The sequence below is a fragment of the Dioscorea cayenensis genome, chromosome 12 (genome assembly GCF_009730915.1).
Source record: "Dioscorea cayenensis subsp. rotundata cultivar TDr96_F1 chromosome 12, TDr96_F1_v2_PseudoChromosome.rev07_lg8_w22 25.fasta, whole genome shotgun sequence".
Lineage (NCBI taxonomy): Eukaryota > Viridiplantae > Streptophyta > Magnoliopsida > Dioscoreales > Dioscoreaceae > Dioscorea > Dioscorea cayenensis.
In genome coordinates this window covers 18,933,635-18,956,790 of record NC_052482.1, presented here as the reverse complement: position 1 = coordinate 18,956,790, position 23,156 = coordinate 18,933,635, and the positions used below count along the sequence as shown (strand labels likewise).

General features: G+C 30.9%; 3 protein-coding genes across 3 annotated transcripts; 2 read left to right on the top strand and 1 right to left on the bottom strand.

The window, feature by feature from the left end:
* Positions 1 to 936: 936 nt before the first annotated feature.
* On the bottom strand, positions 937 to 2,662 carry LOC120273075 (patellin-6-like). The gene is given in 5 exon segments (XM_039279720.1): positions 937 to 1,290; positions 1,389 to 1,530; positions 1,609 to 1,733; positions 1,823 to 2,050; positions 2,052 to 2,662. Coding segments are annotated over 5 exon segments (1,269 nt in total). The 5' UTR covers positions 2,571 to 2,662; the 3' UTR covers positions 937 to 1,035.
* Positions 2,663 to 12,730: 10,068 nt separating this feature from the next.
* On the top strand, positions 12,731 to 16,810 carry LOC120273855 (sorting nexin 2A-like). The gene is given in 6 exon segments (XM_039280591.1): positions 12,731 to 12,974; positions 12,977 to 13,806; positions 14,746 to 14,955; positions 15,040 to 15,300; positions 16,051 to 16,137; positions 16,475 to 16,810. Coding segments are annotated over 6 exon segments (1,557 nt in total). The 5' UTR covers positions 12,731 to 12,892; the 3' UTR covers positions 16,562 to 16,810.
* A 2,479-nt stretch (positions 16,811 to 19,289) lies between these two features.
* LOC120273464 (WEB family protein At2g38370-like) lies at positions 19,290 to 22,128 on the top strand. Its single transcript, XM_039280090.1, has 2 exons — positions 19,290 to 19,449; positions 20,883 to 22,128. Exons 1-2 carry the CDS (start codon positions 19,318 to 19,320, stop codon positions 22,047 to 22,049), a joined length of 1,299 nt encoding a protein of 432 aa, XP_039136024.1. The 5' UTR covers positions 19,290 to 19,317; the 3' UTR covers positions 22,050 to 22,128.
* The last annotated feature ends 1,028 nt before the right edge of the window (positions 22,129 to 23,156 follow it).

Sequence of the window (23,156 nt, the reverse complement as noted above, 5' to 3'; positions counted from 1 at the left end):
TAATAATTCATGCCTGCTCTAGATTTACCTATTTATATGCAACTATGACAGCACACTGGAAAGGGGTTTTTAACCATGGGTTCTGACAATACGAATTGCAGTTGTTATATATTAAATTCGAGTCCTCTTGCACTATTTAAATCAGCTATTTTTTTTAAAAAAATTCTAAATCTGATTTATTTAACAAACATATAAAATTGAAAAGAATTGGCAATTATTTGAAAATTTTCTAGATGAAAACCTCAAAAGTTAAGAATAAATGAGAATGAGATCTTTTATATAGACCACCACTTCAATTTATATTAAAAAAAAAAAACCAACTGTAAACATATTCTGTAAAATGAACTAATATATATGATTAAAAGTAAGTGAGATATAATCCCACAGAATAATTATGCCAGAACCAAGATGTTGGTTTTAATTTAATAATTTTTAAAATAAAAAATAATTAATTTTTAAAATAATTATCAATATATTTTTATATTATATAATAAACTAATAATAAAAATTATAAATCCATGGGTTAAAAATGAGTCATGTTTTGTTTATATTTAGTATTTACTACGGAACCCAAGTCCAAAAAGGAAGCATCAAAACTCATACAACAAAGTCCCCAAATGTTTGAAATTGATATATATATATCTACTGAAATTCAAATTCCAACCAAAAGCAAGCAAAGAAACAAGCGCAATTTACGCTACTTTTTAATCACACTACTACTGTTCACACAACTACTGGACACAACCCACTCACTCACCGGGAAACGCGAAAGCGTAAAGCTCACACGCCATCATCTCCCTCTCTCACGCTAAACTCCAAACCCGTGACCTTGACCACCACCTCCATTTTTCAAACCCAACCAGGCCCTACTACCCTCTTCTTTAAAAACATTCACCATATTTCATCATACAATATTAAGTGATATATATATATATATATTACCAACAAAAACAAGGTGTTTATTGCTAAAGTTACATAAAACCCAACCAGCAATAACAACTGATCACTAGTAAAAACTAAAACTATAAACTAAACTTAAGCTTTACGAACATAGTAACGATAAGCCGCGACCTTCCGCTTCCTAGATCCGGTGTTATCTATGGACAGCACCAGCTTCCCGGGCTCCTTACAATTGAACACGTTATGCACCGGTTCCTCCATACTCGCAGGAATCCTACGTGTCTTCTCCACTGCTATCGTGTAACTCCCTTCGGACCGTGGCACGTACTCCGCCCCATACTCCAGATCCCATCCTCCCACCACTATTTCCCACGATATCGTTGCCCCACTCTACATGGTACATACAACAAAAACTTTCTTCTTTTTAAAAAAAAAACTATTTAATTAAAAATCTTCAAATTAAGAGAAAAAAATAAAATGGTAATTACCTCAATGCCATCAATCTCAAGGTTAACTTTCTCACCACCTTTGATAGTGAACTCCGAAGCCGGTTTTGGTGCACCTGACTGAAAGTCCCCAGGCCTGCTCAAACCACCATACTGAACCGGCACAAACTCCGGCCTAATAAACCTACAATTAAAATTAATCAACATCTAATTAAAATCCCAACCACCTAATTAATTAACAATAACATCACATCATACATACTTGTAGAGTGTCTCAGCTACGTAGCCTTCTCTTACAATGACAAACTTGCTCTTGGTTCTCTCAGTCAAAAATGGACTTATCATTGAGTACAAAACACTAAAATACCATGGCACATTGATAAAAATCTAAACAAACAAACAAAAAACATCAAGTTAAACAAATATATATATATATATATATTATTTTTTTTTAAAAAAAGAGAGAGAAAGAGAACCTTTCTGGCAACCATCTCAGGATAATTATCTTGGAAGAGAGAAAGGATTTGGTTGGAAGCAACACGGAGCTCTCTCTTGGGCATGTCTTTGAGATCAGTGACTTGAATGATGGAGTTGATGCCGCCGGGACGGAGGTCCAGCAACCGGACGCCGCGTTCCATGACGGCGACGCGCCACCGGAGGAAACGTGAGAGCTTATCAGCGTCACCAAAGACACGGTCATATATAAGCTTTGTCTTTAAAGAGGCCATAAGCGTTATAGCAAACAGGGTGGCCGGAGCGATCATGGCCATGCATGAAGGCGACGAGAGATTCAAGGTCTTTGAAGCCGAGCTCGTCGGAGGAGGCGGTGGCGAGAGTGTCGGCATTGAAGGAGGAACGCCAGGAGGAGCAGCGGAGAAGCATGGAGTGGGCGAGAGTTGGGTTGAAGTCACGGGCACGGAGGAATTTAAGAAGGATGACGTCGGAGCGGTCGGAGAAGGGAAGGAGAGGGATGTTGAAGATGGAGAGTGGAGAAGAGGAAGGGGAGGAGGAGGAGGAGAGGAGGTGTTTGAGGTCTTGGAGGGATTTGAGTTGAGAGGAGGTGAGAGAGGAGGAGATATAAGAGTCTTCTTTGAAGGAGGAGGAACGAGGGAGGAGAGTGGAAGTGGCGGCTTCCATTAGAGAGCTTACAAGGTTTCGTTTTACTGGTTTGGGAGATGGGGTTGGAGTTAGGGTTAGGGTTTGAGGTTGTTGGTCTTCTTCCATTGTTGAAGCTTTGAAAGAGATGAAGGGAAGGTGGGAGGTGTTGGGGTTTTGAACTTTGAGATTGAGGAGCTCTTGTGTGTTTATTAGGGGTTTTATTAGTTTGTGTTTTCTCTTTCTTTTTTTTTTTAATAATAATAATAATAATAATAATATATAAATAAAGGGAAAGAAATTGTTTTTTTTTTTAATAAAATATATATGTTATGGGGGAATGGTGAAAGGAGGGATTGAAGGGAAGGTGGTGAGAAAGTGTTTGTTTTGGTTATGTTAGTGGTGGTGATTGGTTTTAAACATTGTTCTCATTCTTTGTTTTGTTTCTTTAGTTACTATACTTGTTAAGAAACAGTGATAATGAAGGTTATTTGGTTGGGTGAAATTCAGATTTACTGATGGATCTTTTGAGGTAGTTTTTATCTGTGTTAACTGACAAGTGGTGGCCACCATGAGCAAGTTATATGTTTTTTTTAATTGATTAATTAATTAATTAATTACAAAGGACTATTCAGAATTTGGTTTATCTGAATGATATAAATTTTGTTCAATGTACAACATTTTTTTTGCCTTTTATTCAACATTTTTCCAAAAAAAAAAAAAAACTCATTTAAAGAGTCCATAAACAAGATATATTAGTACCAACACGATTCAGTGAATTTATGTTTAATGATTTATACATATTTTCATAAATTATCATCTTATAAAATAAATGGCCTTTTTGTTCTCTCAAATATTATATATATAATACATCACATATGGATTTTCATACCACATCTGTAATTGAACACTAACAATTATGGAGGTGCAAGGAGTGCCAATTAGGTTTAGTTGTGTTCATTCATTTTAAATTTTATTTTTTATAATTCCTGTTAATCTAGTAAAAATAGTATTGAACAGGTAAGATTTGTTGAAATACAGTGTTCAAATTATTTCAACGGTTCTAATCAACATTGTCCCATTCCACTTTTTAATGTATTGCTATTTATAAACACAATAATACAGAATACAACCATTGGATTAAAATCCGACATTTAATACAAAATCATGAAACCTCTATATAATATGGTTATTTATATATATTTATATAAAGAAAAGATTAAAAAGTGGATAAAATTGATTAGTAAAAAAATAAAAGAAGAATAAAAGCAAGATGAGGTGGGATGAAATTGAAAGCAAGATGAGGCTCGAGCGGCATAAGAATGAGAAATGGCGGTGGTGTGAACACGAGCGCTGCGTGCGCTGCTGCTGCCGCTGATTCAAGAAGCTAACCAGGGCCCGCTCCGCTCCTTTTTACACTCTTCTCGTTTATCTATCCCACTCTTGCACTTCAAATTTGAACTCATTTATATATATATATATATATCTCTTTCTTTCTTTGTGTGTCTCTATCTTTGGCTCCTTTTTCTCTCTTTCCTTTTATTTAATGATATTTAAAACATAAAAAGGATTCACTTGTTTGGATTAGGTTTGAATGTACTCTTAATGGCATGCCTTTGTTAATTTACTTGCTATTACAGTAGAAATTTACTTTTTTATGTTATTTTATAAAGAGAAGATAAAATTATGGTGTGTTTTGTTTGGTTGTAAAATGTAATGAATGCGTTTGTACTCTAGGTTTCGTTGACTTCTGTTGGGTGTGTTTGGTTTGTGTCTGTACAACCTATTGCTCAAAGTTAAACTTTGTTTTTCCTTGTCTTTCAATCCCTATTGCAAGCATGCAAGCGGGGAAAAATAAACACACTAGATGGTAATATATAATGGAAATAATAAAAGATTTGTAAAAACACTATAGTAAAAATAAGAACAGCAGAAGCTGTTGTATTACTGTAGTAGCACTATAGATAGATAGTATATAATATTGTTTATACATTATTTCAGCATCAATCACTGTTTATGTTGATTTTTTAATTTGTTCTCGTGTTAAATGTGTTATATTTTTTACTCTAAAATTATAGAGTAAGAAAATTTATTGACTTAATTAGATTATTAAAAATTATCTTGATGTATTCATGGTAGGATTTTCACCCCATGTGATGTTTGGTGTGGTTAGTAAATTTCTTTATAATAGATAAGTCACCAAAATTGATACATTATCATGTTTGTTTCTTCACAAATTTTTTTATTTATTCAAAGATGGACAAATTGAAAATTTCAACATCTATACATAATCAAACATAGTTTTAGCTTTTTTTTTATTCTTATTTTTGCATAAAGAAGATGGTATGAACACTATATTTGATCCAACAATTATTATTTGAGTTTGTATTAATTGGATGAGTTCAATTTGGCCCATTCCACTTGTTATCCAGGTAAAAAATTCTCTTTCATGTTTTTGACATTATAGTTGTATAATTCAACATCTAACTCATTATTGCTGATTAAAATTGGTTTCTGAAATCAGCCTTATAATATTTCTCACCAAAATTTATTATTTATTAATTAATTGATAAATTTTGCGTACGTGTAATAATTGAACATGTATAAATTATATATATATTGCTAGACAAAACTACAACTCTTTAAATTATTGTGCTTATTGCATAGACTAATTTGAGGAAATTGAAATGTTATTTTATATATATAAATTAGAATGATTTTTTTTTGGTTAAGAATATTAATAATATCAAATTTTATCCAAATCATCCCAAAATAATAAAACTTATTCGTGGACAACATGTTTAGTTGAAGAATTAGTTTATTTATATTAAAAAACACATCAAATCTAAAATTATTACGTTATTAATCTACTATAATTGTATGGCACCCATGCCACGTCGGATGTCACATCCTACTGAATTTGATAAAATTGATGGAAATTTTAATTATTATAAAATAGTTAAATTTAAATTAAATAAATTAAAAATACCATTTTTTCTTTTGTCAAAATATTAAAATGTTCTTTCTATTTTGTATTTTCCGCTCTTTTATTCTCTCTAATATAAAATTCGTTTTTTTGGTTCTTATATTTTTACATTTTTATTTTTTTAGTCCTCTAATTGACGGATCTGCCTTTTTAATCATTCCCATTAATGAATTAGAGAGACCAAAAAAGATAAAAATGTGTAAATACGAGTACCAAAAAAGTGGATTTTACTACTAAAGAATAAATGTGCAGATATAAGGATCAAAAGGCGTATTTTATATTAGAGAGATTAAAATGGCGGAAAATGAAAAATGGATGGACTATTTTGATATTTTTTAATGTTAAATTTTAAAATTTATTTCAAAATAAAAGAGAAAAAAAAAGGATGAACAAGACAGGGTCAGCTTTTTTCATTGGTTCAAGTACGGACCTGACATTAAGTTGGTTGGGTTCGGTGCCCATTGATTGAGACTTCATCGATCGCGCATCATCATTATCTCACCACACGCTTCTTTATCCTATGATTTTTTTTCTAACTTGATAAATAACTTTTTATTTTTTATTTTTTGGGAAAAATATAAGAAAAAAATAAAAGAATTGGTTTTTAAGATTTGTAAAATAAAAAATATGGTTTTCTTTTTCAATTCTATAATGTGTGTTTTGTCATATTTACAAAAATAGAAAAAATTATTACTAAGTCATTAATAGTGTTACTTCAAATTTGCAAAATAGTCATTTTATTTAAAAACTAATTTATATAATATAAAATAATATATATTTTTAAAGTTTATTAAATATTTTCAAAATTTTACTAAATTAAAAACTTAAATTCCAAAAATCAAACAAAATCATGTTTAAAAATTAAATTTCGTATGTCACATGATGATTTTTTATATAAATGGATGATTTTACTCCTATCAAAAATAACAAATTTTTTATAACACATCATAGAATCGAAAAAAAAACCCACATTTTTTATTTTGTAAATCTCATAAATTACAAAGATTTTTTTTAATACTTTTCTCGAAAATATATACATACCATAAAATAAATAAATCAATAAATATTTTTCTATTTACCATTGTTTATTATATATATATATATATTATAAGCTATTTTAAAAAAGAAATATAAATTAAATGGTTATTAAAATGACACTCCACTCAGAATATTTATTAGATTAAAATTGTAATTTTACATTAACACATGTGGCTGCTAAATATTTCATGTTTATTTTTATTTAAAAAAATTTTCATTGGAGCAAATAAAAAAAAATCGCATCTCTAATTAAAAAATTGGGTGGTTTAAAACGCATTCAAATTTGACAATATACTACTTCCAATTGTCGTAGCTAAAGGAACAACTTGATTGCCTTACATTCTAACAAAATGAATTATAACATAATTAAAAAAAACAGTGATAAGTAGTCTCTCAAAACCATAAATAATAATGGCCCTTTGATAATCAAACCATTAATGTCCTATTCAATTTATTTATTTATGAGTTAAATCTAATATTAATTTTAATAAAATATATTGAAAATTTAACCATGTCAATATTTTAAAAAAATTATTTACATAATTTTTGCCAGGAACTTCAAGTTTCAAAAAATATTATGAAATAAAAAAAAATCTACTAAATGATAATGGAATTAAGACCGAAATCCGATTGAAGAATATTATCATACCAAGACAAGACAACATCATACATAAAATAAATTAAATTTTTACTAACGCACAAAAAATTTTAGATAATTTTTAATTTTAAATGAACAAGAGTATTCCAATTTTAATTTATAAGTGAATAAGTAATCATTCAATAAAATTGATTTTTTTTTTTGGAACTATCCATGGTGATCCTATATAGAGCTTTTCACATTGGATACCGAAAATAAATATATCCAATGGTTTTATAAATTATGAGATAAAATTGGATATAATTGATTTAGAGCATAACATAAGTTTCTATTAAAAATTAATTATAATTTAAATTTATCAGTAAAGTTTTAGCAATTCAAAAATTGAGGGTGTGAATTTTACAAATAATTTTTTTATTAAATAGGTGACAAACACCTTTTATTTAAAAAATAATTAATGATAAATACGTGAATAGAATTAGTAGTTCAATACAAATGTGCTATTACTTTACGTAAGTTTTAGGATTTGATTTGAAGTTCAAATACTATTTATAAAAAATTTAGTGTCAATCAAAAAACAATAGATTAAGTAAAAATTAACACATAATTATCTCCAGATCTAACAATTAGTATCCCACTATGATTTATACATCTCTCTTCAATTAAAAAATTAAAAAACAAAAAAGAAAGATGAAAGTTTGGGTAACATAATGTAATAAAAAAACTACAAAAAATCCCCAAAGGCTGAGTACATTGAAAGAGGTATAATGATACTACTTACTTTAAAGAGAATGTTATTTTAATATTATTATTTTCAAAAACACATAAAAATTATTTAATATAGTAAAATCTAGAAAGAGATTTATGGGACTGAAAGTCTAAGTAGTAAGTAAGTATTGAATGGTGTGTAGTGTAGGTGGTCTGGTCTGGGCTTTTTATTGTTTGGGATTCGGGCCGGTGACAATGACAATGAGATGGACCTCTTTTCCATCCTTTTTATTTCACTTTCTTTATTTAATTGACTATTCATTCATACTTGCTAATATTATTAATATGAAAAGACAAGAGACGCCTTCTTGGGATATGAAATTTATTTTTTTCAAAAAAATTATTATTATTATTTTTATTATTATTATTATTATTATTTAATTTTTATTTCGATAAATCATGTATGTCATGTACCACTTGGAAAATGACATCCCACTCGTGTTGCCTCACTGTGTTGACGGGTGAGGTAAAAATCTTTAGTGGTGATTAAACTAATATTATATTTTAATTTGAACACTCATCTTCAATTGGTATATTTTTGTCATTATATTTCAATTAGATTTAAAAGAAAATATCGGATTTTGATAAAAAAATATATTTGATATGGATATTTGAATGCATTTAAATATATACATATATTGATATAGACCAACCACGCCACCCTGAAAGTTATGTTTGTATAAAATTTAATATCACTTAGATGAATGATATGACCATTGGGGGTAATAAAACTAGTACATATCAAAATATGACGTACCAAATGCTATTCGCGCGACTTATTATGTGTCCACATCTGACATTTGTCATCGGAATCTCTCAGGCATTATCTCATTCAAATTAAATCGAAGTAAGATAATCAAAAATGTATAAATTGAAGTTTGATATCAAAAATGAAATATATGTATAGTTTGGTGACCTCTCAAAATTTTTACCCTTTCTACTGACACAAAAATTAGATTTCAATTTTCAAATATGTTGTTACAACCACAAATTTTTTGTATCACTATATTTAGCTTCAAACACCACAATGAAAATTCTACAAATATTGTGGAAAAGTAATGCAATACCAATTTTTTTTTTTAATTATTATTTATTTATATATTATTACTATTTTAATAATATGATCAATTTATTCAAAACGCATATGGTTTTTATTGTTACACCTCAACCATACGTTAGGAGCAAATCAATCCCTTAATTCCTTAATGTTACTATTACTGATCGGCTATTTCCGCCATGGCTTATGTATTATTTTCATTATATTGTTTTTTAAATATGATATTTTTATTATAAGCGATTTAAAAAATAAAAAATTAACTCAACAACATTATTTTAGATGGTTTTGTATTAATCAAAATAAATAAACACAATCTGATAATAGTAATTAATGCTAAGTTATTAAAATTGTTATAAAAAGTCATGTAAATTTTTCCAGCGAGTATCTAAGCTTTTTTATATCAGTTTGAGCACTAACTTTTAATTTATATCAAAATAAACACTGAATTTTAATTTTATTTCTCCAGCTGGGTAATTAGGGATTTTCGGTGAATTTTTGGTGATATGGACGTCAGAAATCTTGCGTGGATGTCCTAGGCTCACGTCACCGATTCGCCAACTCAACCACTTAATCAATGTGGCTTTTTTTGTTCCACGTAAGACTACACATTATCTTTTCTCCCATCATCCTTTTTCTTTTTTCTCTCCATAATACTATAACCATGGTGATGTGGACCCAGGGTATCATCAAAAGTTTTTCCAGGATGTGGAAAAGTTAGGTACTCACTGGAAAAAATTTACCTCTCTTTATATTTTGGGATTTTGAATTGAAAATAAATAATAAAAAATTAAGGAAATTAGAAAAGGTACAAATTTTCACACAAACATAATATCCAAGTGAGTATAAAATTACTAATAACGGAGTAATAATATTCATACAATTTAATAGTTTTTTTAAAAAAATATATATTTTATTTTTTTATGAGATCACCAACATTAATTATTATATGTGAGATAGCTGGAAACGGAAATCAATTTAATGAGCTTTGTTTCCAATGTTAGCAAGTGGGACAATGCTAGCGAGTATGAATGCATACATATTTCAAAGTAGATAAAGCTTTGGAGCCTGTGAAATCTCTGACATTTTAATGCCATTGATGGTCAAGTGTTTTCATTGTTATCTCATACACTCCGGTGGGGTTTTTAAAATATTTTTAAAATTTTATAAGGGTTAAATAATTTTTTTTTAAAAAAATTAGCATCTATTTTTTTATATATTTTTATATTTTACAATATTTTTTTAAAAATGTAAAACAACATTTTTGAGAGAAGAAGAAAAAGTATAATTAAAATGTAGTGAAATAAATTTTGATGAGCTTTTAAATAATAGTACTCCTTCGGTTCTTTTTAGTTGTTACGTTTAGGTAATCCACACTGATTAAAAAAATTGGTTAAAATTAGTTAGCTACCTATATTTTTATAAAAAAATCATTATTTTCTCAAAACTACCCTCTATTTAAAACTCGTTAGTGGAGTATATAATTTAATAGTTAATTGATTGTGATTTATTTAAAATTGTACAAATATATTAAATTAAAATAGTAAATTTGGAAAAAATTATTTAATGTTGCACAAAATTTATAATGTGACACGTAAAAAGGAATAGAGAGATGTCCTAAAACATGACAACTAAAATGAATAGAAGGAGTATTGAAAAGTTTGCATAATTTTTTATAAATTTAAAACTGTCAATTAATTTTAATTAATTTTTTAATAAATATAAAACAATTAAAGTGGATATATAAATCGAAAATGGAGTTAGTATTATGTATTTAGGGAGTATTTGGTTCACAAAATTGGAGTGGGAGTGGGAGGGGAGTGAATCCAAACCTTTGTTTGGATGATCATGAGTGGGAGTGAGAGGGGAGTGGATGAGGAGTGAGTGGGGAGTGAGCAATCTCCCCAAAATGGGGGATTGCTCCACTCCTCCATCACTTCTTGGGGATAATGACCAATTTACCCTTTTATTTAATAATTAAATAATAATTAATTAATTAATTTTAACAATAATTATTAATTAAATATAATAATTAAGTTGATAATTTAATAATAATTAATAATTAAAATGAAATAATAATAACTAATAATTATAGTTAAACATTTATTTATAATAATTAATTGATTATATTTCTTCATTAATTAATTATTTATTATAGTTAATTAATTAATAATTGATTATTTTTAAAAAATATAATTAATTATCAATTTGATATAGTTATTTATTATAGTTAATTAATTTCTAATGATATTAACAAAAAAAAATTTGAAATATTTATTTATAACAATTAATTTATTTTTTTTCAATTTACATAATATTCGTTTGAATAAAGGGCATAAATGTCATCTTATCATATTTACCTTCTTTACTTTTCCCATTCCCAATAAATTACACTTTCCAATCCTTATCAACCAAACACATTCTTCATTCTCACTCCTACTCCACTTCCCCTCATCTCACTCCTATTCCACTCCTCCCCCAATCCACTTATGACAACCAAACACTCCCTTAGTTGTTTAATTCTTATTAGCTACATACAGAGCACATTATTCCCTTAAAACTCTTTTTTTTAAATAATAATAAATGAAAGCCAGATGACATACGTTACTTTGAAATTTTATTTTAAATAATTGTTGGTTAAATTAGATGCCATTAATTATAAATACTCAATTCTTATGTTACATAAAACACATACATATACATGTTTAGAAGAGGAAAATTTTTAAATAAGATAATAATTTACTACAGAATATATTATATCAATGCACTGCATATATATTTCTTGGTTCACTTTATTTATTCAAATTTTTAAATAATTTGTTGACATTCTTTCCATAAATAAAAATTCACATAATAATACATATTTATATCTATAACTATCCCTATAATACATAATATTTTTCCCACATTGATAAAAATGATCATGTATAGATGTATATTTGTTATGATGACTTTAACGATTTTTAAAAAAATTACAACATAAAACAAGCTAAAACACAGAATAATAAAGACCAACCACATGTATTAAATATGATATATCAGGATAATAACTCTTATCTATATTTATAACATGAACATATTTATGTATGCACATATCACATACACATGTATTGCTTATGTATGTTGGTTTTAACAAGTTTATCATGGGAGGTATCATATTTGGGCTTTAATCATGGGCTCTAGTCCGCTTCAATTGGGTTTCAACTGATTGTCCTGGCTTGAACCATGGTTAATTAACTTCGATCGATTTTTACTTATACTATGATTTCATTTACAAGCAATATAATATCCCCTAATAAAATTCTTAGTTTTTATGTGATAAAATATAAAATTACCTTGGTTATTATTATTTGTTATGAAATTAAAATAGCATTTATTTACGGCACCCTTTACTAGATTTTTACCAATCATGTGTCCCTTATAATAGTTGCAGCAATTGCAGTGTCCTGTTGATAAGAGGACCACTTATGAAAATGCCATCACAGAAAGCATCCTATGAGTAATCTCCTCCCCTTTTGTTAAATAAATTATCCAATATAAATAAATAAATAAATAATTTTACTATTGCTTGCACTCCTTTATTAAAATAATTATGCAATTTAATAAAAAATCAAATATTATTATTATGTAATTCTTGCCGTAACAGTAAAGAAACAGAGCTGTAAAGATTACATAAATCGGACGGTCAGAAACAAATCAACTGCCTCGAGATCGACATCTTGATCTCGTGACGAGGAAAACCTCCGAATCTCTTCACACCCGTGGAACGCCTCAATTCATGCCACGTGGCCTGGCATCATCGCTATCTCAATCCTCACTCTTTCTCTTTATCCTCATCCGGCGGCGCATCATACCGTGCTCTATCGTTTCTCGCGTCCTCCTCGTCTCCTCCACCGTCCGCTCCCTAGATCTCGATCCAGCCAAAATGATGGGCTCGGAGACGCCGGAGGGGCTTCCGACCGCCGGTGCCGGAGCCAGAGCCGGAGTCGGAGACGGCACGGGAGGAGATGGAGACCCTTGCTCTTGCTGACGATGATCCCTCTCCACTGTCCCCGCCAACGCCGACCCTCTACTCTCGCCTCTCGTCTCCTCCTCCTACTCCCCTTCGTCCGCGTTCCTTGATCCCCCATCCTACGCCGATGTCGTCTTCGCGCCATTCGACTCGCAGAATGGCGCCGCGTCCTCCGTTGGATCCCCGTCGCTCTCCCGTGAACCCTCCTCGCGTTCGGAACGCCGGTCTCCGGCTGAGTACTCGAAGATCACCGTTTCTGACCCCCAGAAGGAGCAGGAACCCACCGCTAACTCCCTTGTCCCCGGCGCTGGCTCCTTCGTTACCTACCTCATTACTTCCCGCTTGCTTGACCCGCCGGTTTCCGAGCCGATTGAGATCAGCGTGCGACGACGGTTCCGGGATGTGGTTACACTGTCGGACCGTCTGGCGGAGGCGTTTCGAGGGTTTTTCATCCCGCCCCGGCCTGATAAGAATGTCGTCGAGAGCCAGGTTATGCAGAAGCAGGAGTTTTTAGAGCAGCGCCGATCAGCGCTTGAGAAGTACTTATGGAGGCTCGCGAGCCATCCGGTGATCGGGAGGAGTGATGAGCTCAGAGCATTTCTGAGGGTGCAGGGGAGGATGCCGCTGTCTCCAAGCACGGACGTCGCGTCGCGGATGTTGGATGGGGCGGTGAGGTTGCCGAAGCAGCTTTTTGGGGAGCCCGGTGGAAGTTTTGTGGCGCCGCAGGAGGTGGTGCAGCCGGCGAAAGGGGGCAGGGATTTGTTGAGGATTTTCAAGGAGTTGAGGCAGTCGGTGACGAATGATTGGGCTGGGGTGAAGCCATTGGTGGTGGAGGAGGACAAGGAGTTTTTGGAGAGGAAGGAGAAGGTGCAGGATCTGGAGCAGCAGCTTAGTGCTGCATCTCAGCAGGTATGTTGATTGCCTGTGATTGAATTAGCCTCATTTTATTAATTTCACATTTGATGCATTTGCTTCCTGTTTAAAAACCTTGGTTGCTTATGTTTTAAAGCAAATTTCTTTCCAATTTCAATAGGTTGGACTGTGAGTAGATGTATGAGAGAAAATGCTTATTTGTTGAATTAGAGTCAGATCATAGCTATTTTAAAAGTTAAGTGGAAGTAAAAGAGTGATCTTAAGTTAGATTGGAGACTCAAATTGTGGAAATTTTTTGAAAATTCTTTGTTTATTTTTGCCATTATAATATTGAAATATTCCCAATTAGAGGTGCATGCAGAGATAGTTGTTTAAGGTGATTGCAAGGAATGCAGGTTAGAAGAATTGGATTTTTTTTTAAGTTCAAATTTTCCTTTGTTCTTAGCAAAAGTGGTATCTAGTGTTTGATCAAATGTAGTTGCCAAAAGCTTAATTTTTTCCCGCGTATAACACTTGAATTTAGCACGGGGAAGATTTTTGCTAGTGTAAAATAAATTGTACCCATATGAAGTTGTCTATCAAGTCCATTTAAATGAATCTTAATGTAATATGACCAAGAATGTAAAACACTAGTCATGTTGTATCCTAAGCATTTTTTTTTAAAAAAACCAGCAATGAACAATATGGATAAGTAAATGACGGCGTAATTTTTAAATGTCTTATCCGATACATGTTTTTATGAAAGGCAATCACGTTCTCTATGTGCGAAGCTACTACATTTATGCAACACAGCGGGAGATAGAAATTCTTAGAAATATTTATGAGGATGATTGCAAATGGAAAAAGTTTCTTCTGCTTTAGTCTTTGTAGCCTAACTTGTTTTTGTACTCAACATTCAGCTTTTCTGGCACACGGTGATTGTTCCTTATCAAACGGGTTTTAAGCATGAAAACTTATATTTTGTTTCGGTTGCAGGCTGAAGCACTTGTTAAAGCTCAGCAGGATATTGGTGAAACTATGGGAGAGTTAGGACTCGCATTTATTAAACTTACAAAATTTGAAACTGAAGAAGCAATTTATGATTCTCAAAGAATTCGAGCTGCTGATGCTAAATGTGTGGCAACTGCTGCTGTTAAAGCAAGTAGATTGTATCGAGAATTAAATGCACAGACGGTCAAACATCTGGTAGTTGCTAAAACATGATTTAGCATAGTGGGAATAGTGTTTCCTTTGTATCTGCTAACAGATTCTTTGTTTTTTCCATGGTAGGATACTCTGCATGAATATCTTGGGTTAATGCTAGCTGTTCACGGTGCTTTCTCAGATCGCGCCAGTGCGTTGTTGACAATACAGACCCTTATGTCAGATTTAACTTCCCTGCATGCAAGAACAGAAAAACTTGAAGCTGCATCCTCAAAAATCTTTGGAGGTGACAGGGCAAGAATCCGTAAAGTAGAGGAACTGAAAGAAACAATAAGGGTCAATGAAGATGCGAAAAGTTGTGCTTTGAGAGAGTATGAGAGGATCAAGGTAATGAATTATTTATTCTTACAGATAAGCCAATTATGGTCATCTTATCTCCAGCAAAACTAGTTACATGTGTTATTGCTGAGTTTTTGTCTTGCTTGTCTAACCATTTTAGATAGTGCCTTCGGTTAGAGATTTTAAATCCTAAATGTTCGAGCAAGTCAAGGGCTGAATGAACAAATCAACTGATCTGAATGAATTTTTTTCCTACTTGCCATGGTAAATATGGATCAAGGGATAATGGAAATGGAGTCCAATTTAGGTGTTAATCTACTTGACACAAAGAGGTCCCCTATTTACAATTTGGGCGGAAACATTTTGATTAGATTATGGACATGGTTGTTGATACTTGATGTAGGATTTTTTGTCTGTTATGTGGAAACATCCTTCATTATGGTACCTTTCTCCCCATTTCGGCACTTCACAGCTCATCACCATTTTCTCAGTATTACTTTCCTACTAAGCAAGTGAAGTCTTTTCCCCCATTTTCTCTTGATTTTTGTCCTGAATTTTGTTTGTACCTGTTTACATATTACTTTTAGTTATACTTTATACTTTTGTGCAAGGGTGCTGGTAATGACTTGGCCAAGCACTTGTTTTATATGTGACCAATATCCATATTGCCTTTATTCCTTGTCTCAGTTGATCATTGTGATTTGTTTGTCATGTCCAGATAATTAATTTTATGATTTCTATTAAATGGTTACACAAGTCTTATTTCTGCACATTGATTTCTTTACAATTTTTGTGTAGGAAAACAATAAGACTGAACTTGAGAGGCTAGACAAAGAGATGCATGAAGATTTTCTCGGAATGTTGAAAGGCTTTGTGATAAATCAGGTAACCTTCCTACTTCGTAATTCCTCACAAAGTTTGTTATGTTCCCTTATGTAAATGGGGACTCATGATGATTTTGTTTCACCTTCCTCATCCACCAAGAATTGTTAATTAAGTGTTAAAGTACGTGTGATGTGGTATGCGAAACTGTCAAGAGTCAAACCATACGAGTGGACGACCATAAATTTAGAGGGCAAACAAAATTGTTTTTGTTTGTTTGCTTCATTGTGTAATGGTGTTTGTTTATGTAGTCTAGCCATTCATTCTTATATCATAATATACTGGGACTAGTGAATTTCTTCCAATTGATCAGAAAGCTGCCTCTTGTGTTGTTCGGCAGGTGGGATATTCGGAGAAGATATCCAGTGTATGGGAAAAAGTAGCAGACGAAACAAGCAGATATGCCAGAGACAGCACTTCACTGTAGTAAATGTAGATTTGAGTTTGATAGTCTTCTACGTGCATGTACATTAACTTGTAGTAGAAAAATGGCCCCCAAAAATAATCAGGTTTTGATTGTGCTTATCATCAGCTCATACCCCCTGTTGCTGTTTTTATACAGTTACTGAATGTTTGTTTATTTAAAGCTAGGCCCTGTTTTCATTGTTGATGTGGTATGAGTAATGAGTTGCACGCTGAGGAATGATAATTTTGATGATGGTTATAATGGTTGTCATTTTTCAAAATGTGCATGCTTGTGAATGCGATAAAGGTCTTGAAATTTGATTTTACAGATAATGCGAGCCCTCTGATGAAATGAAAACTTATGTGCAGCTGTTTTTGGGAACATCCATCATTCATTTTCATTGGTTAGTCTGTGAGCCTTTCATTGCTCATAATGGTGTGTTGTGGATTTATGATATATATATATATATATATTTAATTCTAAGTGTAATATACTTGTCAACATAGTTGTATAAGTTTCTCTTTTGTGTTCATAATTGTTGGTTTCTTTATTTGTAATTTCCTCATATATATATATATATATATGTTTATGAATTCTACGTATTGTTTTTTTGTCCATTTTATTCACAATTAATTGTTATAGTAGTTATGTAGGTAAACATATGAGGGAAAAAAACCAAGGAAAAAATCACAAAAAGAGTTATAGTTTAAAGGAAATACTAGGTCACAATGTAAATATGAAAATAAGTAATCATTATTAAATATAATATTTAATAACTATATTAAATAGATGCGATGATGGCTCAAAAATTCTAGTCTGGACAATGTCATACTTGAATCTGATGCTGAATTGGTTATTCAGGTAATTCATTCACAATGCTGATCACCTGCATTTTGATTGGGAATTAATTCTCTGAGACTGTTGGCTGCCGATGCTCTTGCAAAAGCAGCTTGTTCTATGTCTGAACGCTAGCTATAAGTTAAAGATAAAAATAAATAATCATTATTAAATACTAATAAAGTAAAGAACCAAATGGACTTGCCGAATGAAACATCTTCTCTTCCATCGAAGCTACTGAGAAATCTCTTGGTACTGTTTGTTTGGGGAAATTTGGAGTTATATGTAACTTGAGTTATTTGGTTTTTAGAAATTCAGTGTTTGTTTCACAAGATTTTAAAAACCCATGTAAATCAGATTACCTCTGATGAGGGATTTGGTTTTACGCTTAAATTGAGCGAAAGTTGAAATCATGTGAGTTGAAAATCTTTATGTGATTTATATATATGTGTATATATATACACACATACACACACATCCATATATTTGAAATCATGTGAGTTGAAAATCTTTATGTGATTTATATATATGTGTATATATATACACACATACACACACATCCATATATATATATATATATATATAAATATGTATATGCATATATACATACATATATACATACATATATACATACACATATACACACACATACATACAGTTATACACACATATATACATATACATACATATATAATTTTATATAACCATACATAGGTATGTTTACATATATATACATACATATATATATATACAATTCTATATATATATACATAAATACATATGCATATATGCAGATACAAGCATGTATACATATACCTATGCATCGTATGTTTATATATACATACATATATTTATATATACACACACATATACATATACTTATATATATATATATATATATGTGCATATACATATATACATACATTTATATAAATGTGTTTTTCAATTTCAGATTTACAAATCCTTCCAAACAAAAAAAAAAAAAACTTATAATACAGTAATTCCAATTACATCTAACCAAACACATAAATTTACCTGCACCGTATTTTGAAAATCAAGTATTTCCAGTTGCATTGTAACTGAAAATCCACTGCATTTACAGTTACATCCAACCAAACGTCATCAACAAAAAGCAATTGAAATTTTAATGATTTTTATTTTGAATTTTAAAATTTGAAATTTTAGGGATTGATATTGGGATGTATAATTGTTTTGTTTTTGTTGGTTTGTTGTATATATTGTTGAGAGGATGTATATAGTAAAAAATTTCTAGCCATAAATAATTGTGAGCAAAATCGACCAAGAATTAAATTGTTGTTAAAAATTTTAAATTAACCAGCAAATTTTTTTTTCAAGAAAGGATTAATATTTATTTGATTTTCTTCATAAAAATACTCTTATTTTTGTAAAATAATAATAATAATAATAACATATATGTTCTATATTAAAATATATCAAAAACTTTCATTTTTTTTAAATTCCAACAATCATCAACCTACTTAATTTGTGGTTCTTTAGTTTAATATGCTATCTCAAATCTCTATCCTGTGACTTTAGTCTAGTTAGATTTTAATTTACATTTGAATATTTTATAAATTGAAAATTCCATTTATCAAAACTTTTAATTTAAATTTAGAAGTAGAGTAGAGTCACTCAAAGTATATGCTCTAATCTAAAAAATTATCAGAAAAAGAAATAAAAAAAAAACCCACCAATCTCTTTTTACAATATTTAATTATTTAAATATTTTAACAATAAAACAAAAAATTAAGTATTACTTTTGATTAATATTTTCTTTTTTTCTTTGTAATTATGAAAAGTTTCAGGGTGTTAAACGAATAAATCAAAGAGAAAAATCAAATATTTAGCCTTTGGTCACTTTCCCTCTTCTGTAGTTCCTCTCTATCTCCACTTCCGATCCCGAGCTCGCCAAAACCCTAATGAATCCACCGTCATCGCCGGAGATTTCTGATAAAGAGGAGCCGTGGAGAGCCACGATCGACACCTCTTCCCCCTTCTCATCAGTGAAGGAAGCCGTGATCTTGTTCGAAGGCCACAGCAATGCCTCCGAGGTATCCATTATTTTTTTTTCAGCTTTCGTTGAATCTTTTGATCTAATGCTTTATTTATTTATTTTAATTGGTGATTTTGAGTTTTTGAATTCATGCTTCGTTTTGCGTGAAGAGTTTATCATGTTTGTCATCTCGATTCTGGGATGCATCACAGTGTTATATTGAAGCATTCTCTTTAAGGAATTAATTTTATAGCAATGTTTGATTAGGTAATTCAGTGAAAATTGATGCAATTTTGTGCTGATTGTTCTATTGCTTTTTAAAAGGTGCAGTTTTTGTGGTTCAATCTTTGCATATTGTATGCTTTCCTATGCATGAGTCATAATATTGATATAGAAATTATTGAGCTTCTGAATATTTTGATTCATAATGCTGAATCTTTTGATTTAACGCTCTACTTCATTTTTTTTTATTGTTGATTTTGAGATTCTGAATTCATGCGATGTTTGATTAGGTAATTCAGTGAAAATTGATGCAATTTTGTGCTAATTGTTCTATTGCTTTTAAAAGGTGCAGTTTTTGTTGTTCAATCTCTGCATATTGTATGCTTTCCTATGCATGAGCCATAATATTGATATAGAAATTATTGAGCTTCTGAATTTTTTGATTCATAATGCTGAATCTTTTGATTTAATGCTCTACTTCATTTTTTTTTATTGTTGATTTTGAGATTCTGAATTCATACGTTATGGTTATAGCAATGTTTGATTAGGTAATTCGGTGAAAATTGATGCAATTTTGTGCTAATTGTTCTATTGCTTTGAAAAGGTGCAGTTTTTGTTGTTCAATCTCTGCATATTGTATGCTTTCCTATGCATGAGTCATAATATTGATATAGAAATTATTGAGCTTCTGAATCTTTTGATTCATAATGCTGAATCTTTTGATTTAATGCTCTACTTCATTTTTTTTTATTGGTGATTTTGAGATTCTGAATTCATGCTTAGTTTTGTGTGAACAGTTTATCATGTTTCTCATCTGGGATTCATCACAGTGTTATATTTAAGCATTTTCTTTAAGGAATTAATTTAGTGGCAATGTTTTATAAGGTAATTCAGTGTAAAATCAATGTGATTTGTGCTGACTGTTCTATTGCTTTTAAAAGGTGGAGTTTTTGTGGTTCAATCTCCACATACTGCATGATTTCCTATATATGGACAATAGTATTAATATAGAAATTATTGAAATTAATTGGTAATTAGGGAGTCTAGTTGCATATGATTCTAGAACTCTTCTTAATTTCATAAGTCTGATTTTGTCCTGCATCAGCAAAATAGCTTCTTTATTTGAGAGTTTGATTATTATACCATGTTTGCATAAACATTACTGAATGAGAGATTTTGCATTGCCAAGATGTGGTTCAATTAATATAATTTTGTTCCTTTAATTGGGTCATTTAATGAATTTCTGATCAGAATTATCGGCTTTTTTAGGAAGTGGCTCTATTGGAAGTGAAGTACCAGATTGCGCAAGTAGAAAGGGATCTTATTGCGAAGGAAAGGGAAACACTTGATGTTTTAAAAGAACTAGAAATGACCAAAAGGATAGCGAAGGACCTAAAATTGAAATTACAGAAAGAAGCCATGCCAAAGGTACACCCTGTCATGGATTATGAAGAACATTGCCCCAAGTTTTGTGAAAATCAGGTAGATTTGGTTGACTTAAATACATCTACGAAGCAATCTCTAGAGGTGGATTTTAGGAGGACAATCGATGGTTTGACTGGAATTTTGACTACTGCTCAGTTGCTTAAAAGCAAAATACAAAATGAGAAGTCATTGCTCGAGGTAACTCGTCAGAACTTATCAGCAAACACTGCCGAGGTTTTGTCTCTGGAAAAACATCTGAATCAAATGACATTGAGACTTCAATTAAATGCAGACATAGAAAACTCTAGATTGATTACAGAAACTGCTAAGTCTGAAGTCTCAAAACTCACTGCTGATCTTGAACAGACAAAGGCAAAAATAAAGAGTGCCGAGATCAGACAACATGCAGTCAAAAATATTGAAGCAGAAGCTAAAGCTTCAGAAGTTGCTGCCCTTGAAAAAATTAAAGCTCTATCAGACAGTGATAATTCAAATTCAAATATCCAAAACACCTCCCGAGTAAATCTTCCTGTTAAACAATTCCTCGAGCTGTTCCGTAAAGCTAGTGAGGTAGACAAACTCTCGAGAAGGAACATCGAAGAGAATCAATCTAAACAGGAGGCAATAACAGAAATAACAGAAAAGAGTAATACAAGCAGACAATCAGTTGATGAAGCTCGTCGGAAATGGAGGTTGGAACATGTCCAGAAGCAGCATTCTCTTCGTAATAACACCACCAAGTTGACCGATAAAACGACAAATGAAGTGACCACAAAATCGGTCAGCTCTGAAGATAACAACGCAGGACAGAAAGATAATCGGAAGCCGAAGGTGACCCTGAGGCAATTACTTAATGAGGAGAAGAGTGTCAGAAATGTTTGCAAGAAGTTTCCAACAAAAAGAAAGAAGTTTTCGGTCTTAAGTTTGTTGAATTGGATGATCAAAATAAGAAGAACAAGAAGAAGAAGATTGAGAATAAGGAGAAGAAGCATGTTTGATTTTTCCTGTTAATAAATGTTAGTAGTTCATGCTATATAATAGATTGTGTCACTCCTTGAAATCATCCAAGTCTTGATGTACAGTTTTTCTACTTATCGCTTCTATTTATTGGTATTCCTTTTTGATATGTGATTTCAGTTGATAGCCTTCTCTATCCCAGTATGCCTGTTGGTGTTTATGTATTAAAGTGGGGTTTGGTTTGAAGTAAATGCATGAATGCATCTCCATGTAAGTATAAATTCTAGACTCATGTAAGTATATTAATGATGAAATGTTTTTATATATAATTTGTTGATTTATGCTTATAATAATGGTATTTAATAACTCAAGCCTGAAAAGATTTGATTATTTGGACTTAAATAATATTATTGTAAGGTCAGAATGCATCTATAACTAATTGGGTTTACCCTTGCACTAATATTAGTATCTCATTATTATCCTTTTTTGTTTTTCTACTTGCTATTCTAGTCAAATAAAATGTAGTCAGTATGCAGGGATAATGTAAAATGATTTTTTTTTTAAATAAATAGAAAAAATATATTTGTAAAACCTCTTTTTTATTAAAAAAAAATTATTTATAAATTCAAAAACAATGTTAACATTTTTTTTCAAAATGTGAATAAGCCACATATTCAGGGTGGGCGTAAGGGTGAAGTTATTATGTCAACAATATGTACAGTCAATCTATACCATGTTGGTTGGCAACAGTATTAAAAGTTCAATCAAAATATTAGTTTAAATTATTATTATTTTTTAAATTAAGGATGTTATAATTGAGTTCATATTGCCATATATAATATCCTGATTAGATAACCACCCTCTTTCCCTCAATCTCATATTACAAATAATAATTCTCTTATAAATTATAGCAAACTTTTTTAAAACAATATTAAAGAATTATGTTACAACAAATAAAAATAAAATTCGTCATTATGATCTAATTCAAACGTAAACAATTGCCAAATAAAATAAAAATAACTTAAAAATTCGTTCTCAGTATGGTTCCAATATTGCTTTAATATGTTCACATTAATATTTTTTTCAAACCACACGTGTCTTATTACTTTATTGTCCTCTAAATACTAAACAAACCACAAAGAAATGTTAGCACTAGTGACG

What these genes read in the sequence shown, in the direction of transcription:
- LOC120273464 (XM_039280090.1), top strand. Translation starts at nt 19,318, where the DNA reads ATGAATCCACCGTCATCGCCGGAGATTTCTGATAAAGAGGAGCCGTGG. An exon ending in GCCACAGCAATGCCTCCGAG is followed by an intron (nt 19,450 to 20,882) that starts GTATCCATTATT and finishes CGGCTTTTTTAG; the next exon opens with GAAGTGGCTCTATTGGAAGT.